The sequence below is a fragment of the Anolis sagrei genome, chromosome 5, assembly GCF_037176765.1.
Source record: "Anolis sagrei isolate rAnoSag1 chromosome 5, rAnoSag1.mat, whole genome shotgun sequence".
NCBI lineage: Eukaryota > Metazoa > Chordata > Lepidosauria > Squamata > Dactyloidae > Anolis > Anolis sagrei.
In genome coordinates this window covers 58,552,158-58,576,001 of record NC_090025.1, presented here as the reverse complement: position 1 = coordinate 58,576,001, position 23,844 = coordinate 58,552,158, and the positions used below count along the sequence as shown (strand labels likewise).

Genomic DNA, 23,844 nt, shown 5'->3' with positions numbered 1-23,844 from the left:
TAGAGTGGATTAAGAATATCAATAAATGGAGTGAACTCTGGTGCAGAAAGAGATATACATTCTGTGAAAATAACTTTTCTGTCCATAAAAGGTGGACCTGAAATCAATTCCATTGGTTCCCAGCCCCATCTAGGCCTGAACATGCTTTAATTTGATGACACTGCATGAACACCAAGCACAAAGTAGCTGCATGCAATAACATCCTGCGGAAACTTACTGGCAGCGCATGGGGAGCAGACCCAAAATTAGTAAGAACATCAGCCCTGGCCTTGTCTTATGCAACTGCTGAGTATGCTTGTCCTGTTTGGCATAAGTCTGCCTACGTGAAGCAGGTGAACATAGTACTGAACAAAACATGCAGAATAATCACAGGATGTCTCAAACCTCATCTGTTAATAGACTCTACAACAGTGATTCTCAACCTGGGGTCCCCACATGTTTTTGGCCTACAACTCCCAGAAATCTCAGCCAGTTTACCAGCTGTAAGAGTTTCTGGGAGTTGAAGGCCAAAAACATCTGGGGACCCCAGGTTGAGAACCACTGCTCTACAAGCTAACTAGCATTGCCCCCCTCTCCCCCCAAAAATGTGTGACAGGAAATTGCTGCTAACTGTGAGAGAAATAAGGTTGGGCACTGTGAAAGCCATCCACTGCATGGCTATCAGCCTCCTCCCAGTAGACTCAAATCAAGGAAAAGCTTCATGAGAACCATCACTCCTAATGTTCCCCCAGCAACAGCAAGAGCATCCCTCTGGGCAGCTAAACCGGGAAATCCTAATTGGATGGTCCCCCACGAGGGACTGCTTCCAGGGGCAAAACAAGAATGGGCAACTTGGAAGTCCCTGAACAGACTCAGAAGTGGAGTGGGCAGATCGAAAGATTACTTGGCCAAATTGAACTACTTAAAACAATCCCCCACCTTGTGCAACTGTGGAGCAAAGCAAACAACTCCACACCTGTATGCTTGTCCACAATGCCCTGCTTCATACACAGAGGAAGAATTGTTTAAAGCTACAGACAATGCTGCCACTGTTGCCTGGTTTTGTTTTATTTTATCTATTTTATCAGTTTTATACTTATTTATGCAATGCGTCTGACATGAAATAATAACAACAACAACAGTAGCAGCAATAACCTGCAAAGAGTACCCAGCATCAGAAGGGTAACAATAGCTTGATTATTGATAGAATGTTGTCAACCTGGAGGATCCCTGAACAAACTCTGAAGTGGAGTGGGCAGATCAAAATACTACCTGGCAAAATGGAATTACTTAGAAGAATCCTCCACGTTGTGTGACTGTGGAACAGAACAAACAACTCTACGGGTGTATGTTTGTCCACAATGCCCTGCCTCATGCACAGAGGAAGATTTGTTTAAAGTTATAGACAATGCGGTTGCTGTTGCCTGGTTTTGGTCAAAAATTATTTAGTCACTTGTGCTCCTTCTATTTTTATCCATTTTATACTTATGCATGCAATGCTTTTGACACGAAATAAATAAATTGACCACATGTAGGTGGAAAGACAGACAGTATCAGAATGCCTCCTCTAATTAACTCCTGGACAAGATTGCTTAAGGGTATTTCTACTTTATGCAGCAACTGAATTCTATTAATATGTGCTATATTCGTTTAACCATGTAAAATGTCTAGGGACTATACTTCTTATTTTATATTTTCTATATTTAGCACATGAGCATAAGTAAAACACAGCTGTTGCAGAGAGCCTGGATATATTCTTTGGAGAAATGACAGCCAACGGAATATCCCAACCAGCATGGCAGTGATCTGCTGGCTAGGGTTTCTGAGAGTTGTATTTCTAAAAGTAAATCTATTTGGGACTTTTACTTGGTTCCTCCCATATCTTAAATCGTTTGTAATAACATTAGATATATATTTAATTGTATTTTGTATTAGTCTTCAATTTGTATTTTTAAAAGGCTATTAACTTGTCATTTTGTCTGTTACTTTTATGTTCTCCAAAACAAACAAACAAACAAACAAACCCAACCCTCCGTTATTCTAGTTTTATGCTTTTACTCTTGTTATTGTAAGTTATCTGAAGGGTCATAAATATAAACATACAGGCAGGCAGACCATAAATATTGTAAAAACTTTAAAAGTATCCTTATTTTCAAAAGCAAATAGATAATCTGTTTCAACAAGACTTTTTATGCAATATTCTTTGATTCCGAACAATCAACAAAAGAAACATTTAGGCCCTACCTAAATATACAAGATGAAACAACCAAAACACAAATCTTACTATTAAGAACTGCTCACTGGGTTAATAATTGTGGCAATCCATAATAATAACAATAACTTTAGCTTTGTATCCTGCCACCATCACCCTGAAGGGACTCAGGGCGGCTTACATGGGGACTAGTCAGGTCAAACATAGATTAAAATAGAGTTTCTCAACCTGGGGGTTGGGACCCCTGGAAGGGGGTCACGAGGGGGGTTCCAAAGGGGTTGCCAAAAACCAGAAAACACAGTATTTTCTGTTGGTCATGGGGGTTCTGTGTGGGAAGTTTGGCCCAATTCTGCCATTGGTGGGGGTCTTTGATTGTAGGTGAACTATAAATCCCAGCAACTACAACTCCCAAATGTCAAGGTCTATTTGCCCCAAACTCCACCAGTGCTGACATTTGGGCACAAGTATTTGTGTCAAGTTTGATCCAGATCCATCATTGTTTGAGTCCACAGGGCTCTCAGAATGTAGGTGAACTACAACTCCAAAACTCAAGGTCAATGCCCACCAAACCCTTCCAGTATTTTCTGTTGGTCATGGAACTTCTGTGTGCCAAGCGAGGTGCATTTCCATTGTTGGAGGAGTTCTGATTGTAGGTGAACTATAAATCCCAGCAACTACAACTCCCAAATGACAAAATCAATCCCCCCATCCCACCAGTATTAAATTTGGGCGTATTGGGAATTTGTGCCAAATTTGGTCCAGTGAATGAAAATACATCCTGCTTATCAGATATTTACATTACAATTCATAACAGTAGCAAAATTACAGTTATGAAGTAGCAATGAAAATAATGTTATAGATGGGGGTTACCACAACATGAGGAACTGTAATAAGGGGTCACAGCATTAGGAAGGTTGAGAAACACTGGATTAAAACATAAAAACGTAACAAAAGTAAAATGTATAAAAGCAGTATCATAAACAACATAAAATAATACCAACAACAGCCAATAGCCTGAGAGAATAATCGAATCAAAGCAAGAATTATGATAAATGAAGTGGAAAGGTTTTTTTCTGCTAGTAGTGGAGTCACAAACATATCTCAACATCTTGAGTAACATTCATTGATGACAGTGGTACCTTCTGGTGTGAGGCTGGTTAGGTGGTGTTCGGGGGCTGCGTCCTCTCTGGTTGACAGCCTGGACCATTAGTCTTCCTGTACAGCTTACTCGGCCCTATGGATCATGGGGGAGGGGGAGAGAAATTACACATTTAAAAAAATATCACCCAGAAGTGACTCTCAACACTTAATGCATATTTTAAGAAACGGAATATACACTAACCAGTTTTCATTGCATTTACATCTATATTCATGACATCATCATTATTCTTATTATTTATTTATACCCTGTCTTTTCTCTCCACAAAAGAGACTCAAAGCGGTTACACTTTCTATAAAGTTTCACAGGTTGTTTTTTTTGGGGGGGAGGGGGGGAGAGGCCATCAACAGAGATCTCAAATAACTCAGAGACTCAATGTAAAGTTAGTAAGCTGCCTACTTAATGAGTATTCTCTGCCTCAGAGTGTGGTGGAAGCACCTTCCTTGGAGGCTTTTAAACAGGCTGGATGGCTATCTGTCAGGGGTACTTTGTGCTTTTTCTGCATGGCAGGGGGTTGGACTGGATGGCCCATGTGATCTCTTCTAATTCTATGATTCTATTCAAACACAGCATAAGAAAGGTAATGAGGATGCAGAGCAGTGGTAGCATTGGGTGTCAATTTTCCACCCTGGAACTCTCCAGAGATTTCACAAGTGGCCCAAAACTGGAAGGAGTAACAGAACGAGAGGTTTGCAATATGCCTACAGGCACTAGTGACCTTTCCCAACTTAGGCAATGCCTAGGCAAGACAGTCAAAATGGCACCTCTCTTTCACACACTCCTGAACCTAATCTGCATCACCCACAGGGAGAAGACAAGCTGTCTAGCAGCTGATGCTCCTTTTCCTGCTTGTTGACATTGAGGACAGGTAAGTAGACACCACTAGCATGGAAGGGACCACTAGCAGTCTGGATAATACTGCTTGGACATGGACCTAGCAAGTGCCCTAACACTAGACTTGTGCATTTGGGCCGGAGGTTTAGCACAGCTGGCAAATCATCAGCAATTATAAGATCCATCAACCAAAAAGTTGCAAGTTCGAAGTCCCGGGTTGGCGTGAGCTGCCAACTGTCAGCCTAGCTCATTGTTTACCTAAGCAATTTGAAAACAGCTTTAGCTGTGATTAGAGAAATTAGATACCGCTAAAAGTGGGGGAGGTGTTTTACGACACCATAAACAAAAAATATCAGAAAATGCTGGGTGACCAAAAGGAAGGAGGAAGTCCTGACGGCTCTTTCTCATAGAGTATAGAGCAATAGCACCACCTGGACTCAAGGCCAACCTTCCATGGCACCTCCTGTTCTGTACTGTCTGTCTGTGTGTTGTCTATACAAAGCAGCATTGAATGTTTGCTGTGTATGTGTACTGTGATCCGCCCTGAGTCTCCTTTGGGGTGAAAAGGGTGGTGCCAAGCATGGGATGATAGAACTGCAATTAACATTGTGTAAAACATTAACTGAAACACAGCCTCACATACTCTTTTTTGGATGTTGTCTGCACCCAGTTCTGGCTTCTCTCTCATTTTGGTGGAACTTCATTGCACATGACCTGGAACGTGAAGGCATATCCTGCTCTCTGGTTTAAATTCAGAATAATGAAAATCTGAATATAGACCAGATGGTTGCAGATGGCCATATATGAAGCTGCAACAAAGATCAACCCAAACATATGAAGCATACCTACTCAGGAGGCAATCCTGTTGAGTTTTGTGGTATTCACATCTGGTATGTCTGTGTAGGATTGCAGAGTTTAGAGCAGGACTGCACAACCCATGGCTCTCTAGCTGTTTTGGACTTTCAGAATTCCTGACCATTGGAGAAGCTGGCTGGGGGCTTATGGGAGTTGGAGTCCCAGTCACCTGGAGGGCCACAGGTTGTGCAGGCCTGATTTAGTGCATAGGATGCATCTTTATACAGAACCAGATCATTACACCATCTAGTCCACATTTTGGTCTTTCAGCATGCTTTTTTCCAGCCTTATCTGGAGATATCAGGGATTGAAGATGGGACCTTTTGCACGCACTGCATGCACTCTATGAACCTTCATCACCAGTTATTCCTTTAAGCAACAACCTAAAGCGATGCTCTTTTAAAATTAAAATCACTCTGCTTTAATTTCTCTCTGGCTATGGGTCAAATAATATATGATTTATGTATTTCCTTTGGAAAACAACCAAAGATCTCTGGATGTGAATCTGGAAGTTTATTTTATGCAACAAAGAAGAGTATTTACTTGGTTCAACTGTCATTCATATTCTCTATCATTGTATCATTTCCAAATAAACATAATTATGTCTCCTGGCATTAACGTTGTTCCACTGTGCTTTTAACAGTATATTAGATACTAAGGGCACCGGTGGATTAATGCAAAGGTTTTCACATCAGAATATGTAGATTCCAACTGTGTTACATCACTATCAAATGAAAATAAGCATGCACTGTAATCCTAAACACTAAAGGAAGTATGATGATAGCCCTCAGAGTTAATACAGATGTGTGATCTAGGAATACAAGAAAGTGTTACAATGAAGGTGGAAGTAAACTGATATGTTGACTAACACAGCCTTTTAGAAACAATTCATAAAAGGACACATTTAAAAGTATATATATCTTTTAAAACTTTGCTAATTGTGGAACCTCAAAAGCAAGACAAAAATATTCAAAGTTTTGGCCCAAAAAGCCCATCCTTGAGTTACAAGAGTTGGGCTTACACAACTTCAACTTAGTCATGACTTTATAAGGCATTCACTTTTTTCTTTATGAAAGTAGAATAATTTTAGCAGTTTTCTTCCTGTTGCAATTCACTCTGTGAGACTTACTTTGAGGAAGATTTGACCGTGTTTAAATTTATGTCTAAAATGGCTGAAAACGCTATAATGTGATTTTGTGCAAAGTAAGTCTCAAACTGTGAAGATTCCCATCAGTTTAGGGTTCTTCTCCTCAAATTGACATTCATTTTTAAAATATTTTTCAGCCCCTCCCCTGCTCAAATATTAATTCCATCCCTTACACCAAATATAATTGGTGTCTCTAGTTAATGTGTTGTCTTGTCCCCTACTCTTCCTCTTACAAGATTCTTCTTCACTTCTGTGTTTAACCAACTCAAGGATGGTTAAACTTTAAGCCAAGGATTGAGAACCTCAAGCCTATTTAAATCTTACTTCCTATCCCTACAAGATTACTATTTGATGGTATCTCAACTTTTGTACAAAATTTGTCTTGCATTCTAAAGGGTTGAAATGCCCTTTATTCTAAGGTTTAGTTTCCAGAAAACCTTTTTTGTGTGTCAGGAGCAACTTGAGAAACTGCAACTTGTTACCGGTGTGAGAGAATTGAGTACCTGCAAGGACATTACCCAGGGAACGCCTGGATTTTTGATGACCTGTGGGATGCTTCTGTCATGTCCCAGAAGCTCACCCCGCTCCTCGGATTCGAACCGTCAACCTGTCAGTCAGCAGTCCTGCCAACACAAGTGTTTAACCTATTGCGCCACCAGGGGCTCCTTCCAGAAAACTAAGACTTAAGCTAAACTATGTTAGTATTTTTGGCCAACCTACGTTCGGCAATAAGCCAGTATCACAAACCATGATTTGATCTGACTTTTAACTCATCATATGTAAAACATGGCTTAATATCCTGGCTGGTTCACAAATCATAATTTAAATTAACCAGCATTTTTCATTTTTAAACTAACCAGAGGTACTCTGATTAGTTTAAAAGAACAAACAAAAGCTTCTGATACCATGTTTGTGATGAGAGCAGAACAGAAGGAGCTTGAAAGTCTGCTTATAAAATGGAAAAACACTGAATGAAAACTGACACCATTTCTTGCAGAAAAAGAGTATTCCTGCATGGGGTGCTGGAGCTGACAAAGGAAGCTCATTCATGCTCTCTCTGGATTCGAACCTCCAACCTTCAGTCCTGCCGGCACAAGGGTTTAACCCATTGCGCCATCGGGGGTCCTTTGTTTATAAAGTACTACTGTGAGATTTATATAGGTAATGTGTCCATGTTATCAATTGTATGTAGGAACAACATTTATATCTCATCATTTTGTGGTTTTTTCTGATACCAAGACAGGCTCTCTGCATTTTTTGCGTCTTGCAATAAAAGGCATTGAGAGCTCTGGAGTCTTGGAGAAATGGAACCATTATGGTTGAGTAGCCTAGCAACATTCATAACAGACCACAACACTCTTAGGGAGGATAAGCTGTGCCTTAGCAATAGAGCTCATTATTTCTAAACATAACCCTATTTGCAATTTTGGGTCTGGCAAGATTTTAGGTGGTACACACCACAGTCTTTCATTCATCAGATTATTGTGTGTGTGAGTGTATTTGTCTAAGGCTGCAGAGAAGGATGAGTGAAAAGTGAGGTGTCAACGGGTATACTTGGGCTGCAGTCCTTTAGTCTTTTACAGCAGAGGAATTTGTTATACTTCCTTCCAGATAAGCACAAATAAGGCTAGGTTACTCTTGCTTTAGTTGCAATAAATCTTGGCTTGTTTCCAGTCCAGGGTTGGAACAATGTTTTGAAAATGTATTGTCAAATCACTGGGTTGCTGTAGGTTTTTTGGGCTGTATGGCCATGTTCTAGAAGTGTTCTCTCCTGACATTTCGCCTGCATCTGTGGCAAGCATCCTCAGGGGTTGTGAGGTTTGTTGGAAACTAGGAAAATTGGGTTTATATATCTGTGGAAGGTCCAGGGTGGGAGAAAGAACAGTGGGTGCAATGGGTTAAATCTCTGAGCTGCTTAACTTGCTGACTGAAAGGTCGCAGGTTCAAATCTGTGGAGCGGCGTAAGCTTCTGCTGGCAGCCCCAGCATCTGCCAACCTAGCAGTTCGGAAACATGCAAATGTGAGTAGGTCAATAGGTTTCGCTTCGGCAGGAAGGTAATGGTGCTCCATACAATCATGCCGGCCACATGACCTTGGAGCTGTCTATGGACAACACCAGCTCTTTGGCTTAGAAATGGAGATGAGCACCAACCCCCAGAGTCAGACACAATGTCAGGGGGAATTTTTTTGCATAAATCTAATTGATTAAGTGGCTCTCCTCTTGTCAGGACTAAAATAGAATAAAGGTCAATCTGTGACAAAACAAAATTGCTTCTTCTGTTGCCTTCTACTGAAGTCTTCCTCTGCACTTCACATCAAGTAGTAAAATATGCCTTATTTCCTATGACTACCACACTTTGTGTGAATGCTCCCCACCCACAAAGAAGTGGAAACTTCTTTGAGTGGCTTATAACAGATAGGAAGTTCGACGTTGTGGAAGCTGCAAAATCAACAGTGTTCTATCAATTATTGTGGAACTCCATATAAAAACGCTGCTCAAAGACATTCAAGAGGAAAGTTTGTATAAGGAAGCAGTGCTCACTCAAGTTAGTACACACTCTGCTAACCTTTTAAATATTCACGTACTCTGATGAAGAAAATTTGGAAAAATTGAGAGTTTGCATACTTTGTAGCATTTGTTTGGTCTTAGTATGGCTTTGTACAATGATATATTCTGTTTTTCTCTTGAACCAACATGAGTATTTTTCTGTTTATGAACTTTGTTTTTTTTCTATCAAGTATTAACCTAAGGCCAATATAACGGCAGTTGCTCAAAAACAGATCACAGTGAAAAGTATTTTGAAAATTGTTCACCAGCGGCAATTTGTTCTCAATTTGGCAGCATGCAGTGGTCCCACCCAACTGGTGTGAAACCAAATAATGCCTTAAGCATTATTTGCTCCAAAATGACATCACACACTCATTAAGTTGCCCCAGAGTAAGACTATGAGTCTTTACAAAGACCTGTGCCCAAGAGCTTGTTTATTCTGGAGCCAAGACTTGGTGTACCTGTGGGTTGGCAGCCATGATGGTATAATTCCCATCATCATCCAGGGTGGAGGCTGTAGTGTGGAGAGAGCAGGTCCCATCAGGTTCTCTTTGCATCCTGTAGTGTTCACTCCTTTTAGAGATTTGCTTCCCATCTTTGAACCAATAAATCTGTATCCAAAAACAAATTACAAGGAATAAAGAAGTGAATAGGGTAATCATTGCATAAATTAACAGGTCTCCGTTACCCATAACTGAACAAGTTTCAGTTAAGGATATCAATGCTAGGCACCAAAAGCACACTACAAAGTATCTAATATACCCACTCTAGCAGCCTTTAGGAAAAGCCTAAAAACCTGGCTGTTCTGGTGTGTTTTTGAGGAATGAACAACAAATCCCTGTACCATGACTGTCTCAGTACAAAATGTCCTTTAATGCACTTTATCTCATCCCTTAGTGAAATTAAACTTTTTTATTATTTTATCTCATATCCTGTGCTTACCCTATTGTATTATTTTGTTATTGTTTGTATTTTATTTGATGTTATTATCTGCTGTATGTATTTCATTTTGTTTTATTGTAATTTTTGGGTTTGGCCTCATGTTAGCTGCCCCAAGTTCCCTTGGAGAGATGGTGGTGGGCTATACATAAAGATGATGATGATGATGATGATGATGATGATTTGAAACACAACAAGATGACTCCACAGCAGGCAAGATCACTCTGCTGGCTGTTGTATTGGATCACACATTGGACACTTCCCAAGTGTCTAGGACTGTGTGATGTATTGGTGAATAATGCGTGCAGATCCCAGTGTGGCCTTTTGCAGCTGGCAGATGGTAATTTTGTCAGTGCCAATTGTGTTTAAGTGCAGGCCAAGGTCTTTAGGCACTGCCCCCAGTGTGCCGATCACCACTGGGACCACCTTGACTGGCTTGTGCCAGAGTTGCAGTTTGATCTTTAAATCCTCATATCGTTTCAGCTTTTCCAGTTGGTTCCCTTCAATCCTGCTGTTGCCTGGGATTGCAACATCAATGATCCATACTTTGTTTTTTAACATGATCGTGAGGTCAGGAGTATTGTACTACTACTACTACTACTACTACTACTACTACTACTACTATTGATATAAATAAAAATGTAATGTTCGTTTGTGGGATTAACATAACTCAAAAACCACTGGATGAATTGACAACATATTTGGACACAATACGCCTACCAGGCCAACGAGTGACCATCACTCATAAAACACTGAAAAACACAGCAGAAGAGACTTTAAAAGCCAAAAAATAAAAAATACATTACAACACATGCACAAAACTACACAGATATATGCAAACATACATATATACACATATGCCAAAATATATATACACACAAAACACATATACACAGACTGGGCCACAGCAACACGTGGCAGGGGACAGCTAGTTATAAATAAAGAGATATGAATAATGGCTTTAATTCTCTGACTTTTAGATGAAAAAATCTAGTACAACTTCCTCTTCCTTCTTGCACCAAACAGTTAAAACATCTGCAGCTATTGTTCTTCATCCGCTATTGTTTTTCATTTGCTTTCCAATTACTGGCTGCAGTCATTCATTTGTAACATACTAGGGGTCTGAATAGAGAGAAACCCTGTTGGAAAGAGGCCCTCTCTTTTACTACAAGGAAATGAATGACAATGTTGTTCCATTGTATGACAGTATCCAAAGAACTGTGAATGGAAGGAGCATAGTTGTTCCTGCTGCTATGCAAACACTTGCAGAATGCCAAGAAAGAGGCTGCATGTGTCGCATAGCAGCTCTCATACATCTGTTTGCACTAGTGGAAGAACTTAATTGGAATATGAGCCATTCTCACATTGGATTCCAGGAATGAAACATCTTTCCTGTAACAGACTATGTTGATACCGTAGGCCATCTTTACTGAATATATTAGCTTGCTTTGCTGCGTCTTTTCCAGCAACATGTAGTGAATTTCTGGATTTACTTTTAAGTAAAGAGACAACATCAGTAAAATATATGTTGATGCATACATAGCGAAAACTGAAAGCCAACACCTATCACTTATCTACGTTTTATAGCAATGTTGCTTGAAGTATGAAAACAGCACTTCTCAAAATGTGGTCTCAAGAGGACATTTTACATCATAAAGGAAGACTCTGAGTAGCCACAGCAACTCTTTATGTTTACAGCACATGAAAACCATTACTAAAAATTGGCATGGAGTTGCATGTGGCAAGATCTGCTTCTCCGTTTTCATTACATTTCTCTTGCTCTTAAAGAACATGGGAAAAGTTAGGTCTTACAAGTGAAAACAACTATCCTCTCTGTCTGGTTTTGGCAATGTACTTGGAATAGTAGAAGAGGAGAAATAGACAGCAGAACTTGGAAAAAATATATTTTAAAGTGAACACACTTGTGTTTATGTTGTTTTGACAACATGTATAACCCATGAGTAATTTCTCATGTATAACTAATGAATAACTATAATGTCCTGTGCAGATCATATGCAATTGCCACTTCTAAAATGACTGAGGTCTTTATGGCTTAGCTCAATGGTTCTTAACCTGTGGGTCCCCAGGTGTTTTGGCCTACAACTCCCAAAAATCCTAGCCAGTTCACCAGCTGTTACGATTTCTGGGAGCTGAAGGCCAAAACATCACGGGTCGATAACCATTGGCTTAGTCTTTATCTCAGATATCAGAACATGTTACAGATTTTTTGGGTTCTACCCATAGCATGGGCAGCTGAACTCTTCTACTTAAATAAATAAAACAAAATAAAAAAACTTTTAATAATAATACTATAGTAAAGCTTTCTTTATGTTCCGCCCCTCTCCCCAAAGGAACTTGGGGCGGCTTACAACACGAAAAAACAATCCTTTCGATCACATTTACAATTAGATTATTAAATCAAACAAACAGATCAAAGACAAATCACAATAAATAAAAATAAAATCCAATAAACATAATTACTTACAACTTATAGACTTTTCATACAACTAATGGTGTATCTTGAAAAGTGTGTGTATGAGGTATCAAGGGGGTAAGTTGTTTACATTCTCAATATACAAATATTTAATATCCACTGGAACCAAACATACCAATATATATGCTTCTCAGTGTAATCAGAGGTCACCATTTCTACAAACTACTTATACAACAGAGTGGAGAATGTGTAGCTATCCAGAGGTTAAAGAACTGCATCTCATTGCTATCCAGCATCATCTGGAAAGCTACATGTTCTCCATCCTCCCTTTGAATATCTGTAAAGATGGTTTTGGACACAGCATGTTATCATGACCTTACTCCTCCCACATCAATGTTGAGCAAATACACCGAACACAAACAGGGTTCATATAGAAGCCTACAGTAGAATTACTGAATATTTTTGCCACTCTGAAGACTCTGCTGCTGCTCGTGCCAAGCTACTGTCCAGTTGGGCTAAACTAGGAAGATCTGTATAAAATGGATGATGTATATTCCTACTTGAATCACTAGTGAATATTTCATACTTATATCCTCTGTCATAGCTTTCTCACTAGATGTTGCCACCCAAGGTTTGTTTGAGATGAGATTACCATCTGCTTACAAGTACTTTGAAATGTTATCAGCAACAAAGAAATGAAGAAAGGAACACTGCTTTAATTTACAAAGAACTGCGCAGGCCTTGAAAACAATGTTTCTCCTATACATTTATACAAAAACTACATTCGCTTGATTTCTAGACCAATCTTTTAATACTTGTCCAGTACAGATACTTAGAGAGAGATGTTAATTGATCTTGCACAACAGTGTGGGGGATGCACAAGTAAAATTGGAGCTGTAAATAAGTATGTTATGACTGTTGTTATGACAGGAAAAGAGATTTAAAGATGGGCTCAAAGCCAACCTTAAAAACTGTGGCATAGACAAAGAGAATTGGGAAGCCCTGGCCCTTGTATGCTCTAGCTGGAGGTCAGTTGTGACCAGCAGTGCTGTAGAATTTGAAGAGGCACGAATGAAGGGTAAAAGAAAGAAATGTGCCAAGAGGAAGGCGCATCAAGCCAACCCTGACCGGGACCGCCTTCCACCTGGAACCCGATGCCCTCACTGCAGGAGAACATGCAGGTCAAGAACAGGGCTCCACAGTCACCCATGTACCCACTGCCAGGACACTGAACTTGGAGGAGAATTTTACTCGGACAACGAGGGATCGCCTAAGAAAAGTAAGTATGACTGTGTTTGTTTTTATTTTATTCATTGATTTTAATGGTGTTTCTGTTCTTAATTTGTAATTTTTTTGGTCTTGCCCCTTGTAAGCCGCCCCGAGTCCGATTGGAGAGATGGTTGGTGGGGTATAAAAATAAAGTTATTATTATTATATTATTAAGGTAGTGTCAGACATGTGGGCTCAGCTGTCCAAACTAATGTGATATAACAAACAATCCCTAAGAACAATGATGAACATGCCAAACGGTCACGAATGAAAAGATTATGCCACCAAATGACTTAGGAAGATCTTTTATTTGGGTGAGAAACTGGGACATCACGAATAAGTAAGAGAGCTTACCTATTTCTCCAGGCCCTCAATCGAATAGCACTTAAGATAACACTGTCCAACACACATTCTGGTACCTCAAATGTTATACCTGTTTCTGTGTATTTTTGACCTGTTGATTCCAAAAATGGCACTAGTTTCCCCCCATCATTCCATTTTTTGAGCTACAGAACATATGCCATATACTAGTCTTTAAATGCTCGGCCATCAAAAATCATGAAAATTATATCTAAGGAACTAGAAATGATGCAGTCTATCCAATGCACGTCTCTGAATCAGTAGCACAAATAAGCCCAGGAACAGACCTAAAAACTAAGACACATTTTTGTTGGATTTTGTAATTCATTACGTTCATCATTACTGTGTTCTGGCACCACGAGATGCAGAGCCAACCTCAAGAAATGGGGCTACAAAGTGGAATCCACAACATGCGAGTGTGGAGAAGAGCAAACCACAGACCACCTACTGCAATGCACCCTGAGCACAATGGAGGACCTTCTTGCAGCAACACCAGAGGCACTCCAAGTGGCCAGCTACTGGTCAAAGGACATTTAATCAACTACCAAGCTTGCAAACTCTGTTTTGTCTGTTTGTTAAAAATTGGTTTGAAATGTAATATAATTGTCTGGTTGCTACTGACACGATAAATAAATAAATCATTACTTTTCCAAGGAAAGCATAAAATTGTAGGGATGATCCAAAGCTATTACAGATTGCAACAATGAATTTTCCCCACTTCTTTATATTTCATGGAGTTTGGCCACCCCTTAGTTCTTGGCCTTGATACACCAAATAAGGGTATGCCCTTAAATCCTGATCATGACCATTCAATTAGGAATGTTTCATATCTTGGAAAAGTGGTTTTTATGGATAGCAACTTGCAAGAATCTCCAGCTGGAATACCCAGATATTATATTGGTTCAAAGATTCTGGGAGTTATAGTCTTAATAGCTGGAATCTTATAACAGCTACTTTGTTAAATACAATTAACCAACAAAAGTGTCACAATCTGGATTAAGCAATAATTGTGAATGCAAAACAATTGTGACACTATTGCCACAATTACAACACATACACAAACCTAATTTACTGGACATCAGCTACATGGGGAGATCCATCCCATTCCAGCAGTGATTGAAGTATGGGTGAATGTTTTCATCAGGTTAAGGGGAATTGGACCAGGAGAAGTTACTTTAGTTAACTAAATATATTAAATATAGGTGGCTGATATCGGATTCCAGCCATTTCCAAAATCTGAAATATTTATTTGGGGTTGACATATCTAAGTATGCTGACAAGGACTGCATGTCAGTGCGGAAAATCATTCAACTTTGCCCAGTAGTATTAAATCTCTTCCTGCATGTATGTACAGGATTACAAAATGCCTGTGTTGCCAACAAAAGGCTTGTTAAAGTGCTCACATATGCTGACACAACTTTAATGTTTCAAATAAAAGTTACATTATCATTTATAAACCTCTAGTCGGAGCAACAGAATGGTTGCAAAAATGAGTTCGAACCTGCACATTTCACAGATTTCGTAACTTTTACCTGACAGATGTTGGTCTTGTAAAAGCTAGTAATTATTTTATGACACATTTCTTTCATTACAGAAGCAGAGGACTTGCCAGGAATTAAGCAAGCAGCAGATGCATTAAACTGAATGTGCTTGATATTCTAGATTAACACAACTATAAAGTAAAAAACTGCCTCCAAACATGGATTTCTGTTATAGATATTGTTGTGAAATAACTAATGCTTAATATCCATTCTTTTTGTCCTGTCATAAGCTCCCAAATCTGTGTATTGTGGATTATTTTTCCTTGCAGGAAGTTACCATTATTGTCTCACTGCTGCATGATGCCATTGCCTACTTTAAATACTGTTTAAAAAATCAGAAACTTTTATTAATTAACTATATACAGCTTCACTTGTTTAATCTGAAATTTGGAGGAAAAACAAGTTTCCCAACTAAAATGCAGAAAACTAAATTTCAAAACCTCAAATACAAAGTCTGAAACTCAGAACTGTATAGGCACATGAATTAGGTGACTGGGGGCACTTCCAGACATGCCCATAATCCCAGGATCTGCTCCCAGGGTTTTTTTTGTTTATCCCAGATTATCTGGCAGTGTGGACTCATATAATCCAGTTTAGAGCAGAAAACCTGGGATCAGATCCTGGGATATAGGGCCTGTCTGGAAGGGTTCTGACTTGCAAATCTGTATGAGAAATTCAGTATAAAACATTTATTTCTCCTGTTCCTCACTCCCTAAAAGCAAGACACTGAAACGAGATCTCAGATTCATATCTTTCAATGGCTGGGATTCCATGTTTGCTTCAGCTGGCAGGAATATCAGCCAAGAGGAGCTCTTACCAGTGGGAAAGATGAGGCAATTTTTTCCTTATACTCTTTTGCCCTAATAGTCTCATGTAGTTCAATATCCAAAACACTCAATAAAGGATAGGGCACAATCTAGTATAGAGTGTCTTTTTGTGTGTGTTTATGGAATGGGAAGGGGATCAAGAAAAACTGAACCCACCAGAAGATCATCTGCTAGATTTTGATCCTGTCCTTGAATGGAAAAGCTCCTTTGGTTCACAAATGCCGACTCCGAGTCAGGATCCAAGCTAATATGTACACAATTACATCTCATTCTTCTAATCAGAAACTTGATATAATTATAAGCATTCCTTTTAGTAATTCTTATTTAACCAAATGACGCCCAAAAAGTGTTTCCTTCATGTGCTGAACATTTTAGTATAATTCACTTGTTTTATGCCAAATGGATCTTGTAGAACAGTTATTTATGATAGTATTAAAGGAGAAGGACAAACATTATCACATTTAGGAAAGGTTATTTTTACTCTTTTTCAGAAGTTGTAATAGATACTCTTTTTGGACTGCAGTTTCTAGTGGTCATGCTGGCTGGGGAATTTCAGAACTTTTCTAAGCTCTGGCTACATGACATTTACACACATATATTCATTTACTGAAATCACTTCAGTCAAATATGGAAAATATTGCACCAGAAGTGGTTATTCACATCTTATCCACAGCTTAATCTCTGAGCAAGATTGGACAAGAACCAGGGATGTTCTTCATTGATCCCTTGGGAGGGACCTTGTGCCAAAACATTATGTTGCCCTTCCCCTCAGGCTAAAGGTAAACCAAGTGATTACAAGAGAACAAGGAAGTTAACATAAATGTGGTGATGTCATTTTCTCAGGATTTAAATGAAACTCCGATGACATTAATCTTTAATTATACATCCTGATGTCTATTTTACATTAAGGCAGGATGGGCCTCCCAGCTATTGTTGGATTTCTATTTCCACAAGCCCCACACAGCATGAGCAATGGCCTGGAGAGACAATCCTTTTAGATAAGCCACCTCCCCTTTTATAACACACAACTCTTTTCTGGAAGTGTTCTCAAAACAGGACCAGTGCACCAGATATCCAGAATTCCTCTGCTATATAAAACCTTGGTTCTAATAGTTAGGGCAGCTTGGGGAGAATATTTAACCAAGTACTAGCAATCGAGATGCACTTTGGAAAAAAGAACTGTAGTACAGCTGAAAGTGTCTTGTACTTCTAACTATAACAATGGTTCCCAACCTGTGGTCCATAGACCACCAGTAGGTCACAAGAACTAAAATATGGTTCGTGGCCTCACAGTTACTACAACGTTGCAACGAGAGTGACTGGTCTCGCAAAATCCTCTTACAGTGCCAAGGCTTATTAAATATGGTTTTCTGTGGGTGAGCAGATGGCAACTACTGAATGGCATATGTTCTGTACCAGAAACTAGAGCTGAGGTGGTAATCCAATGCAATTTTCTGAATCAGCACCCAAAATAACCAAACCAAATCTAAAGTTGACCAAAAACTGATCCGTAACCCTTTTGGTACTAATGTTGGAGAGTGGTCCCTGTTAAAATGGTCCCTGGTCAAAAAAAAAAAAAAAGGTTTGGGAACCACTGAGATATAGTAAGTTGAAGCAAAGCCAATATAGGTCTAGAGGCTAGAAGATAGAAAATACAAAACTGATATGTGGGTGCTTTGAATGCCATTTTCCTGCTTCTTGGAAGGGGGTTGGACTGGATGTCCCATGAGGTCTCTTCCAACTCTATGATTCTATTATTCCAATACTCATCTTAGAACTTCTCATCACAAGGATGTTCATTTTGAGAAAGCAGATAGACCATTATGCCAACTGGACATTGACTAATAAGGGTTACAGAAAATCTGCTGGTTTTGTATTGTTGGAAGAGGAGGAAGAACAAGACCGTGCAAAGTAGTCCTAACTATCTCCATTATAACAGGAATCTAAGAACTGGTTGGGGTTTATGAGTCTGAGGCATGTAGATAAATGTACTGTTACTTCATTTCCTTTGGCTGGGTCCACATGAAGTGTGGTAAAATGAATTAACCACATGCCGAGTGTGTTTTATGAGATTAGAACAAGAGTGTTTTATTACATTACATCTAGTATGTCTGAGTTTCCACACAGTTCATAAAAGATTCCTTGGTGGTCAGGTCTAGCAGGCAGAACTGACTGCTACCTGTTGAGAGTGTGTGAAAGGAAATGGGAACAGCTTAAATGCCTTATTCAGCAGAATACCACATATCTCAAATTCACTGAATTCTGAAGGACACCTTAAATAGTCCAGGTCTTCAATTGGCAAGTGTTCATCTCCAGATGTTTTGGATTCCCAACAGCCCTAGTCAGCATAACTAATGGCGAAGTACCAGATGTATTATGGCCCCAAATTAGCTGGAAGGCCACAACTGGACTTTGTTCAAAGTTGCCCATTCCTCATCATCAGACTCCTCTATAGGAGATCTTTCCAGCTGAAATTCAATCTGAAAGCCTGCATCTACTAAAAGGAATTATCTTTTCTCACCTTTGGATTTGGATTCCCAGACACTATGCATGTAAAGGTGACTGGCATTCCCTCGAATATTTTGTAATGTTTCAGCTTCATCTCAAAGTAAGGAGCCACACCATTATCAGGGGCATCTTCTCCATGCTCCACCTCATCATCAGACTCCTCGACAGGAGATCTTTCCAGCCGAAATTCAATCTCACTGATCAACCTCTGTTCGAAGCTGGAGACTTTGTATTCCTGTCAAACAAACAAAACTCAAGTTAGAAATGGGATTATAATTAACTCAATTTCCCAACTTTGTGATTATTACTTTGTAAAAAAAAGCATAATATGTTACAGATGTACATATAATGCAGGACTTTCCACTATACAAAACAAAGTGCTAGAATCCCTGTCCTAAATGAGTTCCTTAGAAAAATAATGAGCAAAGATTATAAACTAAGAATGTATTATAAAAAATTGCAAACACACTAACAATTAATCCACTCTTTCCCCATATTCTGGGGGGAGTAAATGGGTGAGGAAAATAATAACTAATGTCTTGTGCCATTATTTTCTACCGTGTAGAGCAGTGGTTCCCAACCTTTTTTTTTTTACCTGGGACCACTTTGACCAGTGACTACTTCATCAGGGACCACTTTGACCAGGGATCACTCTCTAACATTAGTATCAAAAGAGTTATGATCCATTTTTGGTCAAATTTAGATTCAATTTGCTTTTTTGGGGGTGCTGATTCAGAGCATTGCATTGGATAGACCACATCAGCTCCAGTTTCTGGTACAGAGCATATGCCATCCTGTAGTCGCCATCTGCTCTTCCACAGAAAACCATATTGAATAATCTAGGGCTATGGACCTTATTTTAGGTCTCGTGGGCTGTGGTCCACAGGTTGGGAACCACTGAAAGAGTTGCATGCAAACTCCAGCCCTAAACCATAAAATGGCATCCTATTCCATCTTGTTCAAGTGGGAAAGAACAAAAATGGAAACAATAGAAATTTTGTGCTATTACAGCAATAGATAGTTTCTTCAATAAAGAAGTGAGAGCATTTCTTTGGTTTATGATCACCTAAGAATTTTATATATTACTTAATGCAGGCATCATGTTTGCATCTGAATATGGAATCTATATAATAAAATATATTTGACCCAACCTCAATAGCTCCCTGCCAGCTGAAACCAAAATAAACATTTCTTTATAAATGGGATATAAAGACATTGGTATTTAAAAAATCTATTGGGGAAAATTGATAGATTTATCCATTCTTATTCTTCAGACAGAGAGCTCTTATGTGGTTAACTTTCTAAGCAAAAACTACATTTGCCATTAGTGACAGAAGAAATCCACCAAGAGTTTTGGTAAACACCATGGTTTTCCTTCAACAAACTTCCCCTATGAAAGAAACTGAGCACCTCTTTAGCCAGAAGGAATTGCATGAACCACACAACAAAGATTTAAAAAGTTACAAATATTAAAGGTTATAGACAGCAAACAAAGGTGTCAAGGTTGGATGCTTGGAAACATCTTTGTAAAACCAGAAAAGGAAGGAATAAACAAAGGGGTCAGCAGACAGAAAATCAAGAAAGAAGAAAAGTGCAACCTTTTGAACAGCCTCAGGAGTCACTACAGAAGCATCAAGAGAGCCAGTTCCCTGTAAAGGCAGAAAATGAGATGGGACACTGGAAGTAAGATTTATGAGAGCCTCTACTACAGCCTCAGAGAACTCTTGCATTAGAATTCACTATATATGCACGTCCCTGGCCAGAATACCCATCCCAATAAACAACATAAATGGCTTCCTTGGCTTTTTTCAGAAATCTTCTTCATGTTTCACTTTTGGATTTGGGCTGCTTCCAAAAGTGAAAATCACCTTCAGGAAAAAACAAGAAACCCTTTCAAGTTGGAGAGACAGTGCTTTATCTTGACATCGTGAAGGATCAGAGAGACAGAATGAGCTAGAGCAGGAACAGATGTTAAGATGGTTCTCCCTTTTATTCCCTGGGGAAGAAAGCACTACATTTTTCATTGGAATTGCTCCTAAAACAGCACATGTGACTTTGGCTATATCACCTTTAATTTACAGGTCTCTGTTCTCTTGTCCAAATTCAGATACCCATGCTTCGCAAAGATAAGGGTAGTTGCACATCTGTATATAAATGTAAACACAATTGCACCAACCCAGACAATCCCCCCCAACAACAGAAACAGTCCAGCACCACACAACAACTAAGTTTAAGATAACTTAAACTGAGGAATCAAACATGTTTCCTTTGCTAATGAATTTTACTTCATATATGTTTAAAAGGGGCAGAAAAATTCATCTATCTATCTATCTATCTATCTATCTATCTATCTATGAATTTGCTGACCAAAAATTATATTTCAGTTTTGATATGGTTTTACATCTTGCTTCATAATTCTTTACTTATGTATGAATTGGCTGGAGGTTTAATCCAAATTACATATATTAAGAATGGTATCACCAAGAATAAACTGTACAAGTCACAGTGATAGAAGTATACTATGTCTTGAATCCTATGGGTTAGTCCTAACCAAAGTGCACCCACTGAACCAATTGTTAATGTGTAGGTAAATGTGTAGGGAGCCCATGGTGGCGCAGTGGGTTGAACCTCTAAGCTGCTGAACTTGCTGACCGAAAGGTTGGTGGTTCAAATTTGAGGAGTGGGGTGAGCTCCCACTGTTAGCCCCAGCTTCTGCCCACCTAGCAGTTCGAAAACATGCAAAATGTGAGTAGATCAATAGGTACCACTTTGGCAGGAAGGTAATGACGCTCCATGCAGTCATGCTGGACAATGACATTGGAGGTGTCTACTGACAACACTGGCTCTTTGGCTTAGAAATGGAGATAGGCACTACCATCCTGAATCGGATACGACTAGACTTAATGTCAGGGGAAACCTTTACCTTTATATATATATATTGGATTAGAGTTCCCATAGCCCACTACCACAGAGTGCAATGGCTAGTGATTATGGATGCTGATATAGCGGTGGTTGACTATTTTTAGCTGTCTCTCAGGTAGCAAAATGTCTTAGCTCAGCCCAGAAGAAAGGGAGGAGTGACAACAAAACAACTCCATATCTAATCAATTAGGCATGGCTAATACAGGTGAAACAAACATTAACTGTTATTCTGGAAACATATTCAGGGTCATCTCTGTTGGCCATGCAACAAAATACAACCAAATTTCAAATCTATGTTTATTGGGGTCAACTGAACTGCACAAAATACATCATGCAAGACTTTAAGTTTACTTTCAAGAGGGGAAGATGTTAACAATTATATAAGAGAAGAAAAAATGCCAATGTTAAGAGTAACAGTCTTTCATTTTGTCTAAGATGTTGCTTTTATTGTCGGTTAAGATGGTCCGGAGCAGTGGTTCTCAACCTGTGGGTCCCAACCTGTGGGCCCCCAGAAATCCCAGCCAGTTTACCAGCTGTTAGGATTCTTTGAGTTGAAGGCCACAACATCCGGGATTGAGAACCACTGGTCTGGAAGGATATCAATGCAGGCAGCGGCCACTTGCTTCTTGGTCATGTGGAGTCCACACATGTAGGACTGTGACTTCAACACCATAACTTTTTTATCCTCTATTGTATGCATCTCCTCTGCTTTTAAATACTTCTAAAGCAGATATGTTTATTATTTACTCTACCAGCCATAGTTTTGGGTAGAACATAAAGCATCTCCCTACAGCCTCACTTCACCCTACAAGTCGGAGATCTAATTAGACACGACTCCCTTTTTAAAAAATGCAGTGTCTTTTTAACATCTCGAAAGGAAATAAATTAAAAACAATGAAATAAAATGATTATTTTTACGGTATAACTAGAAAGCCACAAATAAGTACCTGTCCGGCCAGCTCTTCTTCTGGCTCTTGAATATTGAAGACAGTTGCAGCACTGTCAGCACCTAGCAGTCGGCGAGCCATCTTCTCCTCATATGTTAATTTCTAAACAAAATGGGAGAAGAAAAAATATATGAGTTAACAAGAAAAGCCTAGACCCAGTGTATCTGCACGAGATGTTGATCATAGAAAAGCATAAAATGTTATTTCCAAAAGTGACCCATGAGGTGTTATTATCTGTTAGTAACAACTTTAAGAATAATGAATTACTAACACATTTACTGCTGTTACTGCTGCTATATCACCATCACCGAAAACAGAAAAAGGTGGATAAAGGCTCCACAGTACCACGAAATGCCTCCCAAAGGATTGTCTTAGGACCCTTCCACACAGCTGAATAAAATCACACATTTTCTGCTTTGAACTGGAATATATGGCAGTGTGAACTCAGACAACCTAGTTCAAAGCAGATATTGTGGGATTTTTTGCCTTGATCTTCTGGATTACACAGCTGTGTGGAAGGGCCCTTAGCAGTAAAAACAAAATGTCACTTATTACATGAAAAAGATAATGTTATTATTGGTTATGAAGTTATTTCTCAAAAGGAGCATCATGAGTTGAGATAGAAATAGTTTGATTCACTTTAGTGGACAGGAAGCATGTCCCTTTTGTATCTGCTGGACCTACTCAGCAACCTTTGATACCATCATTCATTGTATCCTTCTTATCCACTTTCCTGGGATGGGACTTGGAAGCAATGTTTATATGGGCTCCCATCTGGTTAAGCTGTGGGACTCCTGTTTGACTCTTTGCCATTTGCCTGTGAAGTCCCAAGGATTCTGTTTGGTCTTCAATTGTCCCCAAGAGATACATGAAAGAAATTTGGGGGCTCTGTGCCATCAGTATGTGCTGATGGCACCCAATCATATATTGGTTTTCCACCTCAATCCACACAAGGTATTTCAGTTTTAAACAGTAATTGACTGTTAAGCAAACTGAAGCTTAATCTAGAACAGTGGTTCTCAACCTGTGGGTCCCCAGATGTTTTGGCCTTCAACTCCCAGAAATCCAAACACCTGGTGAACTGTCAGGGATTTTTGGGAGTTGTAGGGGACCCACAGGTTGAGAACCACTGATCTAGAAGTAGAAAATCAGTAGCAAGATAGATCAACAGTGATCTTGTGCTGGACAGGGCTATACTCCCTCTGAAAACAAAGCTCTCATTTTGAGTCTACTCCTAGATGCTCATGTTCTGGTGGTGGGTAAGACTGCAGTCCCACAATTAAAATTAATGCACCAACTGCGCCTGTTTCTAGTGACCCCCAACTTGGTCACAGTGATTTGATGCATTAACTATAGAGCTGCC

The 23,844-nt window shown here is 39.4% G+C and overlaps 1 protein-coding gene across 8 annotated transcripts in view; it reads right to left on the bottom strand.

Moving 5' to 3' along the window:
- The window catches only part of PALLD (palladin, cytoskeletal associated protein), a 299,404-nt gene that overhangs the window by 13,411 nt on the left and 262,149 nt on the right, over positions 1-23,844 (bottom strand). For 7 of the 8 annotated variants that reach the window (XM_060778729.2, XM_060778731.2, XM_060778732.2 and 4 more), the window contains 5 exons: positions 22,482-22,583; positions 20,211-20,261; positions 18,626-18,847; positions 9,196-9,345; positions 3,331-3,425 (listed from right to left, as the gene is read on the bottom strand). In XM_060778729.2, coding sequence (XP_060634712.2) covers positions 3,331-3,425; positions 9,196-9,345; positions 18,626-18,847; positions 20,211-20,261; positions 22,482-22,583 — 620 coding nt within the window. The remainder of the gene's footprint in view (positions 1-3,330; positions 3,426-9,195; positions 9,346-18,625; positions 18,848-20,210; positions 20,262-22,481; positions 22,584-23,844) is intronic. The other variant, XM_060778730.2, reaches the window with a different exon arrangement.